Here is a 20,895-nt window from a genome sequence, read left to right as displayed (position 1 = left end):
AATTCTTATGGGAAGGTTCTAAAGAGAAGAAAAAGATTCCTTTGGTGCCTTGGGATTCAACTTGTATGTCAAAATGCATAGGGGGTGCGGGTTTAAGGAAGAGGAAAATGCAAAATACAAAATTAGGACAAAATTGGTGTGGAAATTATATAGATATCCTAATAGACTATGGTGCAAGATATTTCAACATAAATATTTAAATAATATTGATCCCAAAAGGATTTTGATAATGCCCAATTCCAGTGGGGGCTCGTCGATATGGAAATTCTTATGGAACTGCCAATCTCTTATCACATACCACCTTACTTGGAGAGTGAATGATGGAAGAAGTTCTCTCTTTTTGAATGGATCCATAAAATAGATATCAACCATTAGTAGAAGTCAAGGGGGTGAAAGAATATGATACTATTATAATTGAGGTAGTAGGATCAAAAGTAAGAGATTATACACAAAATGATGATGTGCAAGTTGGCAGTTGTTATGGATGGATTGATGTTTCCTATCTTCCTATCTTAGAGGCATTAAAAAGAACGTTGAAAGTAGAACTTGACCAGAGACAAGTGGTGATTACTGAGCAAAAGGACAAAATCATTTGGTGCAGCTCAAGATCGAGAGAGTATTTGATGAAGATTGGATACCAAATTCAAAATGCTATTAGAGAGGACAAATCATGGCTAGAAATTCTTTGTTGGCATTCAACAATGTTACCTAAGGTAAGTGGATTCTTATAAACAACTCTATGTATGCGAGAATTCTTATGATTGGTAGATTACACATAATGGGGTTTCAAGGGCCTAATAGATGTGTTATGTGTTATAAGAATAATAATTCTATTGATCATCTAGTAGTAGGATGTGAGTGCATAAGTCAAATATGGAACTAGGTTTATGCAACTTTGAGATAGTCCAAACCAAGACAAAAGGATATCATGAGCTTCATCACTAGCTAGCCATCCAAAAAAGAAGACACTTTGGACAAACTTATGGAAAGTTTCCCCATTAATGACAATACAAAATATATAGAAAGAATGAAATTGCAGGATATTCAAGGAAAACCGTATGGAAGTCGGGTTGCTAGTCCAAAAGATCAATGACAACTTGTGCGAACTCTTGAATGTAAAAGGAAAAATTAAATCAAGATCAATCTTTACCAAGTGGGATGAAGAATTGCAAAAAGTCTGGACAAATCTCAAAAGGCCTAAGGGTCCTCTAAAGGATAAAACAAAGAAAATGAAGGAGGCTATCTGGTGCATTTTGAAGTGAATTAAATTTAAGATGAACTTCGATGGAGCGACCAAGGTAGTCCTGGGCCGACCAAAATAGGATGCATAATAAGGGACGGAGAGGGCAGGTGTGTTCTTGCAACTTCAAAAAAATTGGGACATGCTACAAATAAGAAAGTTGAGATGTCGATGATGGCCTTGGGGTTGGGGCTATGTAGAAACAACAATACAAAAATATGTGATATTGTAGGGGATTCTCTTTCATGTATCCAAGCCATATCAAGGAGAGATACTCCTAATTGGAGACTTAAAAGTTGGATAGACTTGATATGGAACCATTGGAGGATTTCAAAGATTTCTCTCTAGCATATGTGTTTCGAGAAGCTAATGGTGTGGTAGACCTTTTGGCCAATCATAGAGTTTTTCAAAATGAAGAGGACATCATAAGCTCAAACCCCAATAGATGGACAGGTGTGACGAGATGATATTGGGAAACATCTTTGGAGTCAAATAATATCTCATGTCTTGAAATATGTCTTTTTCTACATTTCAAGACATGAGATATTATTTGACTCCCCAAAACTCCCCAAAAATCACATGTGTTGAAGAGACCAAACAAAACATGAGGAATGAAATAATTGATTGAAAAGAAATTTTGATCCATGATAATGACAAAAGATGGCATTCACAGTGACTTATAGTAGGCTGTAAGATTTACAAATTAAAATAAATCTAACCTCGGGAAGCCGACTTCGGTTTCATAATTCACCTTTTGGAAATTACTACTTAATGGTTAGAGAACCTTTGCCAAGACGAAGAAAAAATGGAATGGCAGATGACATTGAAGAGTGACATAAAAGGAGACCTTAGTAGCATTATACAATAAAGAAAGTCCCTTTAAGCAAGTGTATCTTTGGAGATAATGACATGAGAATAAAGTGATAGTAGCATGTCTGGAGGCAATTGGTTAATAGGAAAAGGGGTATACTTCGTAAGGAGGGAAAATGGTTGGAAGAAAACAATTTGGGGTGAAATGTAATTATGAGGAAGAAACATTAGATCAATAGATCAAGAGACTGTTCAAGGTCAAGGATAATGAAGTTTGAGGAGTGATAAAATCCATTTTGGGACAGGTTGGGTTGAACAAGAGCCACATTTACGAGGAGGCAATTATGGAAATTGTCTTTACAAATGTTTTACAAGCTACTAGGTATCAAAGCTAAGTGGCTAGGTTTGCAAACTTTTTGGTGAAAGAGAACATACATAGAGAAGTGACGTTGGCCATTTAGAAAGTCAATGAAAATTTGAAAAAAAGGTTTTATTGAAGGCATCTTTAATGTGAAAGTGGTTAAAAAGAAATAAATTATGGCCAAAGCATGAGCGGTTTTTAGGGAACACATTGAAAATTGTGAAATGACTCCGTTTGCTATAAGCGTTTTGGAGATCTCTTTTCAGCCAAATAGCTTGAGTACAATAATGTATTCGCGGATGGTATCAACACCATCTCACATGTGATGTAAACACTTTTAAAATATCAATATAGGGAGCTACTTCATCTAATAGTGTTTGCTTTTTTTCTAAAAAAAAGTTTCAAATTTAAATATAAAAAATTAGATATAAATAATCAAATTTTAGAAATTAGAATAAACATTTTATATTAGAGAAAGAAATGAAGATACAATAAAATTTAAATGTAATAAAATATAGATATAAAAAATAATAAGTTGAGAGTCCATTTCTCATGACTAAGATTTTTCCAATGGTTGGGACAATTGACCTCATCAAAACTCTCCTCTTTCTAAATATATAACTTTAGCTAAGCTATAACTACGTGACTCCTTTTATTTGCGAATTCTTAATAGATTTTTGCAATATGATTTCATTCCACTTGTCTTTTATACTAACCATTATATTATATTTTTTAAAATTTAGTATAAAAATACATTATTCAATTATAAAAACACAAAGATAAATATTTTAGCCAAATACTTTGTAACTGCCTATTTAATGCAACTATTTCCTAACTTTTTTTTCTTCAACTTTGTAGCTCTATATTTAAAAATGAAAAATTAAATAAATATGTAGATGGGACAAAAGGAAGTCAACATTGGATATAAAACCAACAGTTAAATAAATTAAAAAACGTGAGGAAAAAAGTTTAAAACATATGATGCTCAAGAGTTTACTTAACTACAATATCTAACCAGGGTTTGGTGATAAGATCTTCAGAACTTAACTGTAGGGAAGGGTTTCATAAATCAGGGGTTGGAACTCCAGTTCACGAACGCAGAAGAACAAGGGCAGGGAATTTAGCAAAACTTTTAATCATTAATTTATTTGTTAATCTCAATCAGTATTCTTAAAAAAATAAACCCATTTTTCGGGGGCTAATTGGGTGTTCTCAGATCTGAAAGTTGTGATGTCAGCAAAAAAATTCAGGTCAAAAACCCTCAAATAAGGAGAGAAACAAAGTTTTCGAGGCCCGTACTCATTTCAAAGCATCCTCTACAGAAAGTATCAAGGCAACAGAAACATACACCTCTATTTTGAAAATCAGGTTTTCATTTTTCTTTTTTTAAGTTTATTTCTAGATTTTTGTTGGCGTTATAATGAAAGTTTATTGAGATGCGTTGATTTTCTAATATTCAATGTCTGCGTTTCTCACATGGGTGTGAATGATTCAAGCGATGGATTTGTGGGTGTGGGATGGTTTTAGGTTTCTTCTTCTTCCCTTTTAAAGCTTATTGATCTTAACTGAGTTTCTTTTTTTTTAATTTAAACTTGCAGGTAAAGAGAGACGTACGATGATTGTGTGGGATTGGTTGAGTGTATGAGCTACTGTTTTGTTACGATGGAAGAAGAATCAGGCACAGCAGGAGAATCCAGTCAGGCTCCTAAGATTGATACCGTAGTTGGTACTATTGTTTGGGTGAGGAGGAGAAATGGCTCGTGGTGGCCTGGAAGGATATTAGGCGCAGATGAGCTCTCCGAGACTCACTTGCTGTCTCCTAGATCAGGAACTCCTGTCAAGCTTCTTGGAAGAGAGGATGCTAGTGTGTAAGTATCATTGACCTCTCTGTCTTTTTTTTTCCTTTCCCTAATTACAAAGCCAATTTCTGTACATCAAATGTCTTTCTTGTTGGGTGGATAAATCCTTCCTTTTTTGACCGTGTAACGATTAACCTTCTATAGAAGTCTTACCTATCTGACTTATATCACATTATGGTGTAATGCCAAGGAAATAGAATAGAATCAACAAACATTTCCTAAGTTATGGCCAATTTATCTCTGAAGAGTAGTCAAGAAGTTGGACTGGAAACATTGTTAAAATAAAGTGGATTGAACATGGTTGTTTCCTGATACATCTCAAAAATCTAATAGGAAACGAGGAAAACCGTTAAGTCTTCAATTTATTTGTTTGTGCAATGAAGTGGACATTCTCATTATTGGTTCTGTAATGCAAATTAACATGACTGGTAATAAAAATATCAAGATAAAGAAGAAGAAGAAGAAGATATAGCATTTTTAACAGCTATTCTCAGCATGAGACTGGGATTGAGTATAGAATAAATATGCGAAGAAGGGCATGTGGGGCATAATGTTTTTTTTGTCCTTTAGCGGGGAAAATCAGGAATGGAGGTAATTTGTCAATGTTATTGAAACCTACTTTCAAAGACTTGATTAACGAGAAAATAACAGGGAATAACTGATAAATCAAATCTTAGATATCAACAAAACCTTAAAAAATTGTTCATAATTTTAGTACCAAAAACATTTACTTCTGATACCACCAAATTTGTGAAGATTATATGCCTGTCATTTATAGAGGCCTACAAGGTCATTTGGTAGTTTTCTTTGAAAATTTGACATCACGTTTGGAAGCATGATTCTTTTTGGCCAGGATCTTCATGATCACCAGGAAGCTTGTTGAAGGCTTTTGGATGGCTCGGAGAATTCAACAGTGTTACATGTCTTCATAGTTTGCTTTGTCAACTTGTTTGTTACATATGTCATAATTTGGTAACCTAAAGTTCCAGCATTTTGATTGTTTCATAATCAAATGGAAAGTTAGCCTGGATACAATGTCTAAAATAACATGTCCTGCCAAAATCTTTCATCAATTGTCGATGTGTGTTAGTCTTTCTAAATCGAATACAAAGATCAATTCAACTCATGCAGCATATGAGGATTGCATAGAATAATCATTATTTTGTTTAAATATGTGCAGTGTGAAAACATTTTAAACATCCAATCATTTTATGGAAATTGACACATTTCTGCACGAAAGTGAAATGCAAATTACCTAGACAAGCTACCGTTAACTACGATGAAAAGAAGAGTATGGAACTATTTTAAGGTAGAGCTGATAATAGAAAAAAATCACAGTTCATTACTGTAATATATGAGCACACATGATCCAGTTGTAGCATTCTTGGAATTGCACAAAGTAACAAAAGGCTATCTCTGAATGGATGCTACAGTGAACAAGAATGCTTGTGACTGTAACTGACTGTAATGGTGTGACAGTTTTTTGCATCAACATTTTGCATTATACTCCACGAGCTGTCATCAAGATATAGATAATGATTGAAAATGTTGATGCACAGAACTATCACACAGTTACAGCCAAGCATTCTTCAACAGTTTCAAGATTCACTTTGTCAGTTACACATTGGGATTTACAGATTGAAGTTACTCATGATTGGAGATACTTGCTTATCTACTAATCAGTTTCTTGCATGATTCACATTATCAGGTTGACATAAGTATTTACTCTTTCGAAAGAATATGGCCTCAACTCAACTGTATATCAAGTTGTACGTCTTATTTTCATCCATGGACCATTTTATGAACTTATTGGGCATCATGTCCTGCTAAATGAGTTTTGATAAATTTAAGAAACAGCCTATGAGCTTATGGGAAATAAATCAATTAATCTTTGACCATTTGGTCTACCAAATAACAGAGTTTGTAACTCATAGTAGTGTATCTACAAGTTGTGGTTTTGATTAATTCTTGATTATAGGAAAAATCTTCTCAGCGTTGGGGTCCAGCAGATTTACCTTGCACTATTTTGTTTCTGTTTCTTTTGAGTACTTTGAAATCTAGTTGGCAAGAAGAAAACATTGAATAAGCAGGTATTGGAGGCTGGAGAAGGTGAGGAAACAGATCTTTATGGGTGCTAAAATTGAATGTGGTGACACATGCATCAGGAAAGTTATACGTTGGTTAACAATACAGTCGGGCATGATAAGGAGTATACCCTTCTCAGTTTTTATTGTCAGAATGTAGAAAACTTAAAAAAATTATCAAACACAGGTCTAAACTATTCCCATGATTTTCATCTAGTATTTAATCAAATATTAAATAAGAATAATAACCTTTTTGATACCCTTCACTTCAATTCAGTTTTTATTGATGGATGTTCTATCATTCTGCATTTGGGTTTGACGCTTAAGAATAAATTCCGTTTGTTTTGATTTTGACAAAGAAGCGATTAGTTTTGTTATCAATTTGAAATTCTTTTGTAAGTAGGATTAGAAAGCAGATGAATCAGAGATTGTAGAAAGAGTTTTGTGGTTATTCTCAATGATATAAGTATTACATGTTCCAACCTTTTTGGCATTTTTCTAAACAGTACTGAATATTTTTGAAATAAACTTTATCTATGTATCTGACCACCAAATTTTAAGCATGGTAACTTGGCTTCAGGCTAGTTGTACAATAATTTATCTTCTAATCAATGTTCTATCTGCTGATGACTTTCTGCGACTTATCAAACATTTCAGACGGTCAAAGTTTAGCATTAGGAACAAAATTTAAGTTTCAAGTTACATTAAACTAATTTAAAAAAAAAAATTCCTGGAAAGAGAAGCAGGAGAAGAATAGAGGCTTATGGCTACTGATTATCCATTCAATATTTTGAGAAGTTTGTACAGTGAAATGCTTCACATCTTTGATCATCATAATTCTGATCTGCATCCTCTTTGGAAATTGTTGGTAGTGATGAATCCCTCGTTACAGTCTCTATTATGAAGTGTCTTCACAGTAGTGTTCTGCACATCATAAAACTGGTTCAGTCATCTGTAACTGATTTTTTTGATTAATGTTGCATAGTGCCATTCTTAGAAATCCTTTTGAATTTTCTCCTTATCTGTTTATGATGTTGCTTCCAGTTCCTTTTTGACTTTTTTGTTATGATTACATAATTTGAATAATCTCTCTCTTGATAATTTATTACATTAGAACTTCTTTCTTTGTTATAGATGGGAATCTTTTGGCTTTTCTGAATCAATGCAGTTGCAAAATTTTTGGCGACCATATGAGCAGCATTTATAATTTGGAGTTTTATCAGCTAATAACTGTTTATAACTTTATATTTCAGGGACTGGTACAACATTGAGAAATCCAAACGTGTTAAAGCCTTCCGATGTGGTGAGTATGATGATTGTATAGAGAGAGCAAAAGCTTATGCAAATCTTCCAGCAAAAAAGGTGGTGAAGTATGCCCGTAGAGAAGATGCTATTCTTCATGCTCTTGAGCTTGAAAAAAAACAGCTAATGCAGAAACAACAATCCACTTGTCTGGAAGTGCCGTGCTCTGATGAAAAGAAGCATGGTAGTAAGGCGAAGCAATCACAGGTCTGTGTTCCTGGCTCACCCAAAGATAAAAGTGAGCAGAAGCCTGGTGATTACAGTGTCATTGTGGATCATGATTCACCTTTGGATGCCTCACATTCAGCTGTATCATTTCAGCAAACAGATTCCATTAGTGCTCCAGGACCTGTTGATATTCAGAAGGTGAAACGAGTAAATGAGGCAGATGTGGAAGATGATGGTATCCAAGGAACAACTCGAATGAGAGGTCTACAGGACTTTGGATTGAAGATTGTTCCCAAGAAAAAGCAGCCTTATTTGCCTGCAACATGTGAAGGTATTCCAAAAGCAATCCTTCCTGAGAATGTTGTTCGTAGTCCATCTTATATTGGTCGTAGCATAGGTTATGGGAGCCCTGTGAACAGTAGTAAAGGCTCTTCATTAACATTAAAAAAGAAAAAATCTGAAGTGGGACCTGTGCAAGAGAGCTTTGCAAAAAGACGTGATCGGCGTCGTCCTCTTACAAAGGTTCTAGAGAGCAGTGCAAAATTACCAGTTCCCAGTTTTTCTGATTACAATTATAGTGTAGTTGAATCAGTCCGTAAACGAAACATGGAGAGTGAAATTGGTATTTTGCAGTCAAAGCCAGTTAAATCAAGCTTATCAACACTGCCTCGAAATAGTTCAGAGTATACAGGAACCTCTTTGGAGAAAGATATATCAATGCAGACTTATCCACATGTCTATGAAGCCATAAATGGAGGCATTCATTCTGTTTCTCTGGTCACTGAAAATGCATGCTCTAATTTATCAGAGCACATGGATGTTAATTATTGTGATAAAAGCTATTTGCATCCTGACTATCCTATGGAGGAAAATGGCCTTACAGGTAGAGCTTTTGTAAATTCCTTTATCTTAGGCTATTTTGACCAGTTCATTTCTTTTTTCCCACCTTTCTGGCAGAATTTGGTTATGATGTAAATAACATAGACTATGCACTTGATAGTGGTCTAAAAATGGAGGTCATATAACTGTCTTTTAATGATAAGTTTCCTTACTTGCACTCAGATCTGAGCTGGCAGTGGATTGAACAATCCAGTTTCCACTATACGAATGCCAATTTGCTGGAAATGCTTTCTATTGAAGAGCAAATTGCTTTAGCATTAGATAAGATATTTGGCATTAAAAGACAAATATCAAATATGTGGATATGCATCTGTTTGTAGAAAGGCTTTCAGACCATCGATCAGTTCTAGCCAAGTTTGCCACATTATTTGGCAAGATACTATTTTCTAGAACTCTTTGAGCCTATTGACTAATCAATGACATTAAGTTTTCTTGGAGATGAAGCCATGGTGAGAATGAGGCAAAGTGTTGACAGGTCTCAGGATTTATTGCCCATTATATTTTAAGCACATATGTATGAGTCTTATAAATATATCGATATGTTTGAGGAACTGGGATACAGATGTACTTTATAGTGGTACTTCATAGTTGACAGGGGATTTTGCAACATCATCTATTTTTAGGGACTCTTATAATGGTGTACTGGGCAGGAATATTCATTGTGGGCCTAAAAGCTATTTGTTGGGCATGTTGGTTATAATATAATGTATTGGAGTTTAGGTTTGTACTTGTCATTGTCACAAGTCTATTGGTGCATGTTACTTTTGGGAGAGAGATTAACCTTCATTTGACCTAATTCGTCTCCATCCTTATTCAACCTTGGTGATCGTATTCCAGTTGAAGATTAAATTCATATACATGCTAGTGTTCATTCCATGATCCGGTACTTACATCCCTTCTTTATCTGTGGATGAATATCGATTATTCTAGTTTATTGTTGGAGCATTCATTCCATGATAGATTACTTCCCTTATTTATCTGTGAATGTATGTCGATTGTTCTAGTTTATGTTGGATATTGTTGTTTTCTTGCTGGCACTGATTGTTTAGTATAGGAATTAGTGTGAACACATAGTCTGATTATTCTTTGCAGATATAAAACTGCAGCATGGTAGCTGCATAAACAATGAGTTTTAGACATTTGAATTGGATTTAGGAATGACCCTGCAAGCCATAGATTAATAGTTGACTAATCTGGCATACAAAAAATAATCTTAAAATATTCAGTACTTAACAATATCTTCTATTTATTTCCATATGTCATATTTTGTCAGAGTTTCTAAGCTTTTTGCTGGTCCAAGTTTTTGCCAAGTCAATTGTAGTTTCTACACCTTGTGTTATTTTTTATAAATCATTTCACTATGCTTTTACCATGCACCTATATGCCCTTTTTAAGGATTCCGATAATAATGACACTGGTGGGTAGTGTCTCCAGTTCATCTTTTTATAGATGGTCAGACAACTTTTGGAGTTAGTGTGTCAACCCTTGGCTAGTTGGCTGCAACCCATCTTTCTAAAATTGGGAAGACTGCTTGTTGGATTCACCAGTCCAATTTTGGCTTTGTCTCCAGATTCATTATATCTGGAATGTTTGGAAGCAAACAAAAAGCTATTTCAATGTAAAGTTTCTGCAAGAAGGTTTATTCCCACCAATATTATGTCAGAGTTATGTCTTCTGGAGTCTTTCCTCTTTGGCAGTCTGAAAGACTGATGTTATGGCCAAGTGTTGTGTCTATCTCTATGTCTATCTCTATCCTACCCTTGTAGGTTAGTTGATCTTAGTTAGTTTTCAAACCTTCTATGGGAAGCCTCATCTTATTTAATATACTAATTAAAGATGCTATATAGATGATAATATGTTAAGTGTTTGGAGCTTTTCATTTTAGTTTTTTCCCTCTTATCCTCTTTTAAAGAAAATTAGAAGTGAGTAAGGGGAAGGTTTTTAAATTCAACCAGTAATCTTTAGCAAATTGAACACATGTTTGTTGGAGGGATATAAAGATTTAGTAAGCCAATAACTGGAAGCTGTGCAAACAGTTTGGTGAGATTTTTAAACTGTAACCAACTTCAGGCTTTACAATTTATTTCATGGAAACTACTTTAATACTCGTGCGATTTTTAAAAATTGTTTCATATTTATTGATGAAGAGAAAACCCTATGAACCACAGAGTCTTGGAATGGGGTGACAGGTTTTGGGATGGGGTGACCAAGGACCTTGATTTGGGGATGGTGGAGGAATGGTGCCTGGGTAGGGGTGTGGTTTGGGGGCAGCACTTTTTGCAGAGTTTGAGAGCAGCCTTGGCGCGTACCCTTTTGTGGTACAGGGTGGAGGCAAGGGGCAGAGCCCTTGGCACCAAGCCCAAATTAAGGTCTTTGACACCACGTGAACCATCATGGAACATCCTGTTTTCATAATTTTATTATGATGCTTTTTCCAACACCAAGCCCTCACTATTAGTATTTCTAGCCAAATCTTCACTCCTTACACGATTAACAGTGAAGCTGAAGAATCTGACCAGTCTAAATGATGAGGGCTATGCAATTTTTATATCTTTTCGTGAGTGCTTAAGGTGTGGGTGGGGTCCATTAGACTATTAGAATAAGGGTTAGTGGTCCAATTAAAATAAATGCCTTTTTTATTTATTTTTGAATGCTAGATATGGGGGAATGGCTGCAAATTTCTTTGACATTCAAGGATGCGGTTGAGTTTCCTGAGTGTTTTGGGGATGTCCTAATTTTTCCCATTAGGGGGATGCAGTAGAAATGTCCCCTCTTTGAGGGAGATGTCCAGTGGTGATGGTGGCATGGTGGAATCTTGGGAGACAACATGTTTGGTTGTAATTTAGAGTCTTAGGCGATCTAAAGATTGACTATAATAATGTCACAAATTCAGTAATATATAAATAGCCAATGCATAGTTGAGAATGATTAGAAGAGCCTTGGCATGACAAAAGATTTTTTTTCTGAACTGGTAAGGCAAGAAGAATACTTACCTGTAATAATCTGATATGAGTACTGGTAGATAACTAGATTAATTTTATTCATTAGAACACAAAAGGAAAATGCTTGATAAGGCAAAAAATTAACACTAGGATTTGCTCTATTGGCTATCCATGGGTATATTGTGGGGGAGGCACTTAGTAATGAAGTATACTAACGTTTGGTTTCCTATAAGCCTCTAGCTATCACAACATAATTGTCTTATCCATTCAATTAACAGGGCAACTATTGCAGGAATCCAAAGAATCAGGGCAACTATTGCAGGAATCCAAAGAATCAAAATTAAATGAATTGTCACAAGATGAGTTGATGTTAAAATGGTGGTGAGAGGCCATTCATTTTTGCAAATCACAATGGCATAAACCCTGATGGGATAAGGCTGCAGCACCTGTGTCCATAAAATTATGATGTGGGTTATGGAGTAGCTAGCATTGGGCACATATCTGTAACTTCCAGCATTTTTGGCTTTTGTTTGAGTTTTAACAAATTTGCTTTTGAAGTCTTTGGGTTCATTACAAAGGCCTAATTAGGGCTGAACTCTAAAAGTAAAAACAACAAAGTTAGAGCTTTTTGAGAATGGTAGTTGGAATATTTTTGGATTAGACTGTAATGTCCCCATTTTGAAATACAATTTAGTGATAAATGATAATAATAATAAAATTAAAGTTAAATATAAAAGAATAAATTAAATATAATTAAATTTTAATTAAGTTAATGAATGGTCAAAGGTATGAAATGAAAAGTTGCGACTCACTCAAACATGAGATATAAAAGGGAGAAGAGAACCTCATTTGAGGGGGATAATTTGGGAATCAGAAGTGCAGATCTGATTTAAATAAGGAATGCAGATCTGATTGAGAAGGGTTGTGTTCCTTTCAAAGGGCAGAAGTAATTAAGAGTTGCACTCTTCAAAGGGTGCTAATGGTGAAAGGGTGTGTCTCTTGCCAAAGGGCATCCATAATGAAGAGGTTTGACCTCTCCCTCACATTGAGAGATACAAAGAAAAGGAATCAAAAGCATCCAGTGACATGACCATCAATCAGATAAGATCAGAACTGTTATTAAGTTACAAGCAAGAAATAGATCACTATCAACGGGTCAATTCTAGTCATGGATCATCTCACACATAACCTCTGTCAAAGAAGACACTACAGATCTCATGAACAAGTAAAGAGTCTTCCACATAATCATTGTCAAGGAAGTAATATAGATCGACTCCCAAACAAGAGATTATCCTCTACCTTATCGCTGTTCAAAAAGGAGAATTCCGATCTGCGTTAGTAATTAACTAATAACAAATTAAGTGAAGAACGATAAGATTGATCAAAGGATAATTAGATAAGTTAATAATCTGGACAATAAACAAAAGGTCAAAACCGTTAGAAGTTTGATTAGTTTAAGTTGTTGGAAAGACATGACTGAGGAGATACAACTCCTTACATCCTGACCGCTGGAAGAGATATTGAAGGAGGATCATATTGTAGACAAGGAGGATGGATATTGGTTATTTTTACTGATTCATAGCAGAGTACTAAATCAGCCAAGTGAAGGTGGTGTATCCACCAGTTTGCAAGGCCATAGACGCATGTCAAAAAAAGATTTAACAAGCAGAAATAGTGTCAAGATTGCATGCTTACAAGGAGACATGATGGATAGAGTGATCAGGGATGAGAATCCCAATTCAGAGACATTCAAATCGCATGATATAAAGGAACCAACCAGATCTTATTATTAGAGGGTCAAAGGACATACTTTGTATCAATAATGAAGGTGGTGAACATAGCAATCACAGATAATTCTGCATACATCTATAATTATCAGACTTTTTATTTGATTTCACAACAGATTTCTTTTGGAACATAATATTAGAAAGGTTATATTATTGTCAAGATGAACATCTAATATTCATATAAGGTCTGCTAATTGAATCTCGTCTAGAGTCATTATGCAATTTCAATCGAGTCCTTAAGCATCATGAGTATAATTATCTCATTAAATAGTAAAGTTAGTGGAAAGCCCAAAAGGGGACATTACATAGACTATGTGAGCGTTTTTCAACTCTCAATTCTCTTCTTTTGCATGTTCATCCTGATGATGGGTCAGAGTGTGATCTGAAATGTTGATGAAGAAAAATACTCACATAGTCTAATCCAGAAATACACAAACTAACATTATGGACTGTGGAAATTCCATGTCTTTAATTAACACTTTGATTATAATACAGCAATAAGGCAGTGTGCACTCAGCATAACCTCATTAGGACTGTCCTGAATTTGAATTGCTCCTCATCCAATTGTGAACATGCCTTTATGCTGTGTATCACTAAATGAAAGAGTATTAGTGGATTGCATCTTGCTTTACCAAGCAGCGCTATTTTTAAGATAGTAAACAAAAATTGAAAATTTTGGACTGGACCTTCTGTCATCTTGGTTGCCAACCCAATAAGGGTTAAGGGAGCACATTCAACTTTTAAGCGATTTCATTCCCATAAGAGTATTGTGTCTCATGCTGATGAGTATCCTTGATGCATGCAACCTGCCAATGACTCTAGGATATTCAATGTAATTGGCGTATCTGTTGACTACATGAGCACAATCTGGTTTTGTTATTTGAGTAAATCAAGCTACTCATTGCCTATACAAAGTTCGAAAGTAGTATTGATAATCTAAGGAGGACAAAAAGAAGCCAACATAACTCCAAATTCCAAATTCAATGGTGGTAGGTGAAGGTTTATATTCACCATCTTAAATTCCTTAAGAAGATCCAAAGCATACAGTTGTGAAAGAAGATACCATTACCCTGCTGACACACTTTTATACCAAATGGTGTGACAATCCTAAATTTTGTTCTAGTCTTCATGCTATGAGTTATGTACATATCACTCCTAGTAACGACTTAGTGATCAACCATTGATCTGAGCATAGTAATGGTGACTCGAGCATTAAATTGTAATGGCAGTCTAGTATTCACCTAGAGGCTGCCACATCTTGTGTGCAATAACTTGTCCGTGCAAAGCTTGATCCCAGTGCCATCCTGTTTTGATAGTGAGTAGTTTAACATTTGTTTGCACATCTCCTAGGTGCTACTTTGGGCAACACCCAAACCGAAAATTTGGGGGATGCTGAAACAAGTATCAGCTCATTTATATATATCTGTGTTGTGAGAAGCTGGATGAGCAAAGAGCCTTGAGAAGACAAATCCAATTGAACTTATCTCAGGCTTTAGTAATGTCAAGCTTGACAAGCATACCTTGACAATTGCTCTTTTTGACCAAGTGATTGAATTCATGGGCCAAAATAACTCTATCCAAGATTTGTACTATACTAGCAAAGTGGCCTTGCTCATTTGAGATTGCTTTTGGTATGGTGCTCTTTAGATGGTTGGCTATAATATTTTAGATGAACCTTTGATACAGGGTTTTGCTAGAACCCTGGCTGAACTTGGACTGATCTGGATGTATTATGACTCTAATATCACATATTCCCAAATATAATAAGGATAAGCACTTCTGGCATGCTTAACCTTACATTAGTTTTAGTTGGTAGTATTACTGTATATCCTCTTAAATAGGATGAAGGGGTGTGTCCATATATAGATATTCCTATAAATAAGGAAGAGAACTGTCTCCCATATCATCATGTCATCAAATATTGAATTCATACATTTAGTATCTAATTATTGGACCTGTTACAGTTTTTTGCATTTATTTCCAAGAAATATCATAACAGGATGGGACCAAGATCTTTATCTGGGTCTGTTTAGGGTTTGTCTAGGGTCTTGCTTGGACTTGTGGATTTGGCTAGGGTATATCCCGAGCCGTGGGCAAACCCAGGGAGAACTCAATTAACATAAAAACCAAAAGAAGTCATATTTTTAATACAAAAAGGAAAAAAAAAAGAGAGATCCCAGTTAACTCTAAAAAATGAGTGCATAGTGTTGATACATAATAGCTTCGGTAAGATAAATGATTGAATGGGAGATAAATGAAGTCTCCCATTCAATCATCTATCTCATTGATAGATAATTTCAGATCTCACTGATTATTCCTTTATCTGATATTTATGTTATAATTGCTCTCCTTATTCTGTTACAGCATCTATCAATTATGTTACTCATGCAAACTGATGATTAAATTAAGTGTAAACTATTAAACTGATAAACTGATAATGATCGGGTTTTGTTCTAACCCCCCGATTCATTATCGGGTTACCATTTTAATAGCCACCGAATTTACATAATGATCGGGCTTGATGAATTAAATGGTTATCGGGCTTAATGCATTACCACCGACTAACTAATGTTATCGGGTTAAATGAATTGCTAACCAACTAACTTAAGTTATCGGGCTTAAACCATTTTAATTGCCACCGTATATATTAATTGGGCTTAAACCAAACATTGCCACCGATTAATATTGATCGAGTTTTATCAAACATTGCCACCGATTACCATCGGCCTTGTTATGTTGTATATTGACAACCGAAATGATATCGGTTCATCTGCATATGTTATGGCACCGATTAGTAATCAGTTATGGAGGGACATGACCAAGGGGTATCTTGGTCAGTCATGTCCAAAGGACATGATCGATCAAGGTACCACTTGATCGGTCCCCTCCATGATATATATACACCGATAAAATGTTGTGGAGAGTACATAGAAAATATTAATGCTCTCTCTCCACCTGCAACAAAGAAAAGAAATCAGATTTATTATATTGTGAAATAACATATACTTGAAAAGGAAAATTACATTGAATATAACTTGCTCTTTGAATTGAAAATTGAAATACATTTACACAGTGTAGCCATTGGGAGTGCAAATAGTGCTGCTTGTAGTTCTAATGAACTGGCTGATTATGTTGATACCCTTGATGAAAACCAATATACTAATCTACATTGATTTTCCACGTGCAGTTGCACTGATATAAACCATTTTGATTTATATTTAACATTTGACAATTGAAATTGAATTTGTGTTCTTTTTATGAATTTTGTACATTCTGTGCAAACAATGTTTAGTTATGTTATGTTTAGTAATATCCTTTTGCTTACCAATGCTCCCCAGCCTTGATATTGGATGGCTCCCGTTATATTTTTCATCAATGGAGATAAGACACCCATTTTTGCCCTTTCAGAACAAACATGGTCAGATATTTTGGAGTCTGTTTCAATCTCAACTAGTGGATGAAGGTGGTTAGTGATAAAGTTTTCATATGTACCCAAGCACCAAGTTTCACAAAATTTATACTTCCAAGGGTTGTTCAAATCCGCTAGTTTATCATAGATGCTCCATGGTCAAAGGTTATGTTCACTTCTTATAGAAATTAAATTATTATCCCAAGAAACTTGTTGATGGAATGTACATAATTAGTCAAAATGGTTGACGGTCTTTGTTCATATCAATGATATTATTTTTCCTATACTTAGAATGATTTCGTTGGGCTTAATAGCATTACATAATCAAGACTCGAGAAGACTAGTCACATGTCACGTGTCTTAAGGATTGTTAAGTTATATTATTTGATAGGTATCCAATATCAGAGTGAAGACAGTGGCTGGGGGGCTTAATAACAAGCTAGCTTGAGTGGTTCCTATTATTGAATTTATTTATAAGAATGGTGTGACTGTTAAGGGTTTAGATGATGGAAAGTGTTGGATTTTTCAAATGAAGGAATATGGAATGTAGTTGAGAGAGCTGGCTAAGGGTTTAGGGTGGTCATCCGTCTATCTATTCAACAACATGTTTTATGAAAGACATTACGTTCAATCTAAAAGGGTTCTTCTCACTTTGCTTTTCTCAGTGTCTTTTTATCAATATTTGATTGTAAAATCATTGATAAGTGGGTGTGTGGATGAATTAATATCAATATAAAGTTTTCTGTAATTTGGTTTCCTTCCCTCTAAAGAAATCAACTTACTGTTTTCACTTGTACTTGTTGCATATTTCATCCACATTCTGTGTCGTTCATCAGAGGAGTAGAGCTACTGATTTTTGCAATCTTTCTAGGGTTTTTGAGTGGTTCTCTGCATCTATTCCATTTGAAGGTTACCCTTTTTCATTTCCATCCTTGTCCATCTTTTATCTTTGTTCTTGATGTAAGGTAAAAGTAAATACGATGCCCCCAAAAAATACCAAATCTTAATATGGAGCCATCCTTCTCAAATGTGGAGGAAAGCCACCTATTTCATCTGGTTTCCTGTGTTTATTGACCACTTTTGCAGCTTGCCATTTTATGAGTCATATCATCATTGAAGGTAAGGTTTCAGCAACAAAATTGGGTGCTGAATTACTCCAAGATGTGTGGTTGAATTTGATTTTTGAAATAAGATATTTTGAAAAACATCTTAGTTCAAAATCTTCAAATTGTCCTCCACATTTTTCACTTTCTTTTCTAGAACAGACTATTTCATGCCACCTCTTTTCTAGTTTTGTTTGGGATTTGTGAACCAAGCGTTTCATTCAAATATAACTTAAGCTATACCACCCAGCTCATTCACATGGCCTATGGTAACACCAACTCATGTTTTATAGCATGTGGTACTGGACAACCACCTTTAGGGGTGCTTCTCCATAGATAGTTAGCATCATGCATTAGAAGATAGATGGAGTTAGTGAAAGGTACACTATCATATCTCTAGCTCTAGAGTATGACATGCACAAATTGCGCATATAACACTATTTGAATTTTGTTTATAATTTCTAAATGTCACTCTTTGAATTGTGTTTATAATTTCTAAATCACCATTTAACATGTTTCTGCATATAACACATATAGTTTCTAGCAATTTATAATGTTATCCCTTGGACATCTTTTGGGTTTTGGATCAGTTCAGGTTGCATGAACCCCATCAGAAGGGACAACTGTGAGTTAACATGCCTTTTATGAGGAGACTAACAGGGTGATGATTTGACCTTAAGATTCAATAATCAGGTGTTAAGCAAGCCAGAATGTGTCAAGATTGAATGCGTTTTTTTTAAAGATAGCCCTAGAAGTAGATCAGCTATTAACTAGGTGCAGAACCCTTCTTTTGGTTCAATGCTGTTTATTTTCTATTTGGAAACAAAATAGCCAAATTTTCAATGTATGTCTAAAATTGAAGTCTTTCTATCTTCAATATAAAAGTTAACTTGCTTTCTAGTGGGCACTTCTGATAAGGCTAAGTTCTCAAATTTTTTTTCGAATTTTGATTTCACTTTCCTCTTGTGGTGATCTAGGTATAAACATTGATTTGAAGGATAGGTATCATAGTCATTTGCAAATGTTGTTTTATTTCTTTCCATGTAGGTAGACAAAAATCCAAGTAGGATCCCATAGGATGGCAAATCTTCTTGAATGGGATTAGGTATTGGTTGCGAGGGTTATTGCCGTTCACAAATCCTTTTGGTGATGTTTCTTCATATAACTTTGCTACATGTAGCCTTTAGCAATGTTATACCCAAATCAATTTTCAAGTAGTCCTTAATTTATACATCTTGGATGTGGCATTCATGTCCATGATATATTGATAGAAACTCTTCATTATTTAAAGTTAATGCTTGGCTAAGCCTTATCTATTGCATTGCCTATTTGGAGTTGTCTTTTAAATTAGGTGAGAATAACACTTTTGTTTTTCTTTATTCTCCTTTAGTTTTCCTACCTCAATGGGTAGTTTGGAAGTTTGAATATTTACCTTTACTTATGGCACCCATTGTTTGTCATAAAGAGAATTTCATCGAAGTTAGGGGATCAAACATATATCTTTTGTTTGGACATTTTGTAGTTGAAACCTTGGCCCTTGATCCTCTTACCTTAGGGGTAAGACTTATAGCTTTTAATGAAGAGGGAGTTGATCTACCAATCTCTTACGATGGATTGTAGGATTAGAGTTGTTGGCCATTCCCATCCAGTATGCATGCTTGTGTCTAGACTCAGTGGATTTGAGGATTGGCTAAATGTCAGCATTTCCTTTTCTTGGAGACTCGTGACTTTTATGTCTAATCTAAATGGCCTCATTTTGTTAATTTAAATAATACGAGTCCGTGGATAACTCTTAGCTAGGTGATCATATCCATTGCAAAGTTTACTACAAGAGGACAAGTCATAATAATTGATTCCTTTAGGATTAGGTTGTGGGAAAGAGTTTACTTAAATCCATGGTACCATAAGCGTAGCCAGAAGATGTGTGCAAGTCTCGATAAATCTTATAATTTGCACAAACAGTGCTTTTGTGCATGCATCTATGGTGTGCTAGAGCACTACTAATTCAATAATATAGTGGGAGTTTGTTTAGCTGCCCCAAATTGGAATGTGACATGGGATTCCAAATGGAAGATCGTGAAATTTGAGGTTTCACGAGTCACCCAAAATTTCCTTTTAACTAAGTGTTCTTCCTTCAAATTTTTTTGCTCTATTAGCTTTCAAGAAGTTAGTGGAGAAAAAAGAAATTGTTAGGGCCAAACTTGAGATTCAAATTTCCTTGTAGTTTCTAGGATAGTCAAATCTTGGTCAACATTGATCTTTTGTAGGTTGGGGAGCCTTAAACCCATTTATCAAGAAAGAGTAGTTTGTGGATACAACATCCTACATTTGTTTGTTTGAAAATTATAGAACCAAATTCCCTTTTGCGACAATTAGGGAACTACTTGAAGATAGGTGATAGTTGAGATTTGTTGCAAAGATCAAGTGTGAAGCTTTTTTATGGAGAGCTTAGGCCATGTTAATATGTGGAACATGATTTCTTCGTGCAATGAAAAAAAATTCTTGACCCAACACATGATCCTCAGTTAGGAGAAAAAACTTACAAGTTTAATTTGTTTATTTTTGAGTGGACATATGACTTATATCGTGATGTAGGAGCATTTGAGTCCATGAGCAATCTCGCATCACCAAAAGTAAAGTAAAACGAGGTTGAGAAGATTTTGGTTTTGTGTGTGAGTTTTTGAGGCAGTGGCAGAGTTAGATGAGTCAAAGGATTGTTCTCATTGACTTTGGTAGCAAAAGAAAGTAAAATTTCATCTTTGGGAGTGTTATCTTCTATAGTAAATTTGGTAGAGTTAGATGAGTCAAAGGATTGTTCTCATTGACTTTGGTAGCAAAAGAAATTACAATTTCATCTTTGGTAGTGTTATCTTCTATAGTACCTCCACAATTGTGACTTATGTAGAATTGTGACTTTGGTAGCATTTGGG

General features: G+C 35.0%; 1 protein-coding gene across 3 annotated transcripts in view; it reads left to right on the top strand.

Moving 5' to 3' along the window:
- Positions 1-3,468: 3,468 nt before the first annotated feature.
- Positions 3,469-20,895, top strand: part of LOC131069459 (uncharacterized protein At1g51745) — a 50,394-nt gene continuing 32,967 nt past the window's right edge. Inside the window, exons 1-3 of one of the 3 annotated variants that reach the window (XM_058004888.2) lie at positions 3,469-3,779; positions 4,010-4,279; positions 7,608-8,707. In XM_058004888.2, coding sequence (XP_057860871.2) covers positions 4,053-4,279; positions 7,608-8,707 — 1,327 coding nt within the window. In that variant the 5' untranslated portion in view covers positions 3,469-3,779; positions 4,010-4,052. The remainder of the gene's footprint in view (positions 3,780-4,009; positions 4,280-7,607; positions 8,708-20,895) is intronic. The other 2 variants (XM_058004891.2, XM_058004899.2) reach the window with 2 other exon arrangements.

This window comes from Cryptomeria japonica, chromosome 6, assembly GCF_030272615.1.
Source record: "Cryptomeria japonica chromosome 6, Sugi_1.0, whole genome shotgun sequence".
Lineage (NCBI taxonomy): Eukaryota > Viridiplantae > Streptophyta > Pinopsida > Cupressales > Cupressaceae > Cryptomeria > Cryptomeria japonica.
Note: the sequence above shows the minus strand (reverse complement) of the source record. Positions and strands in the feature narration are given on the sequence as shown.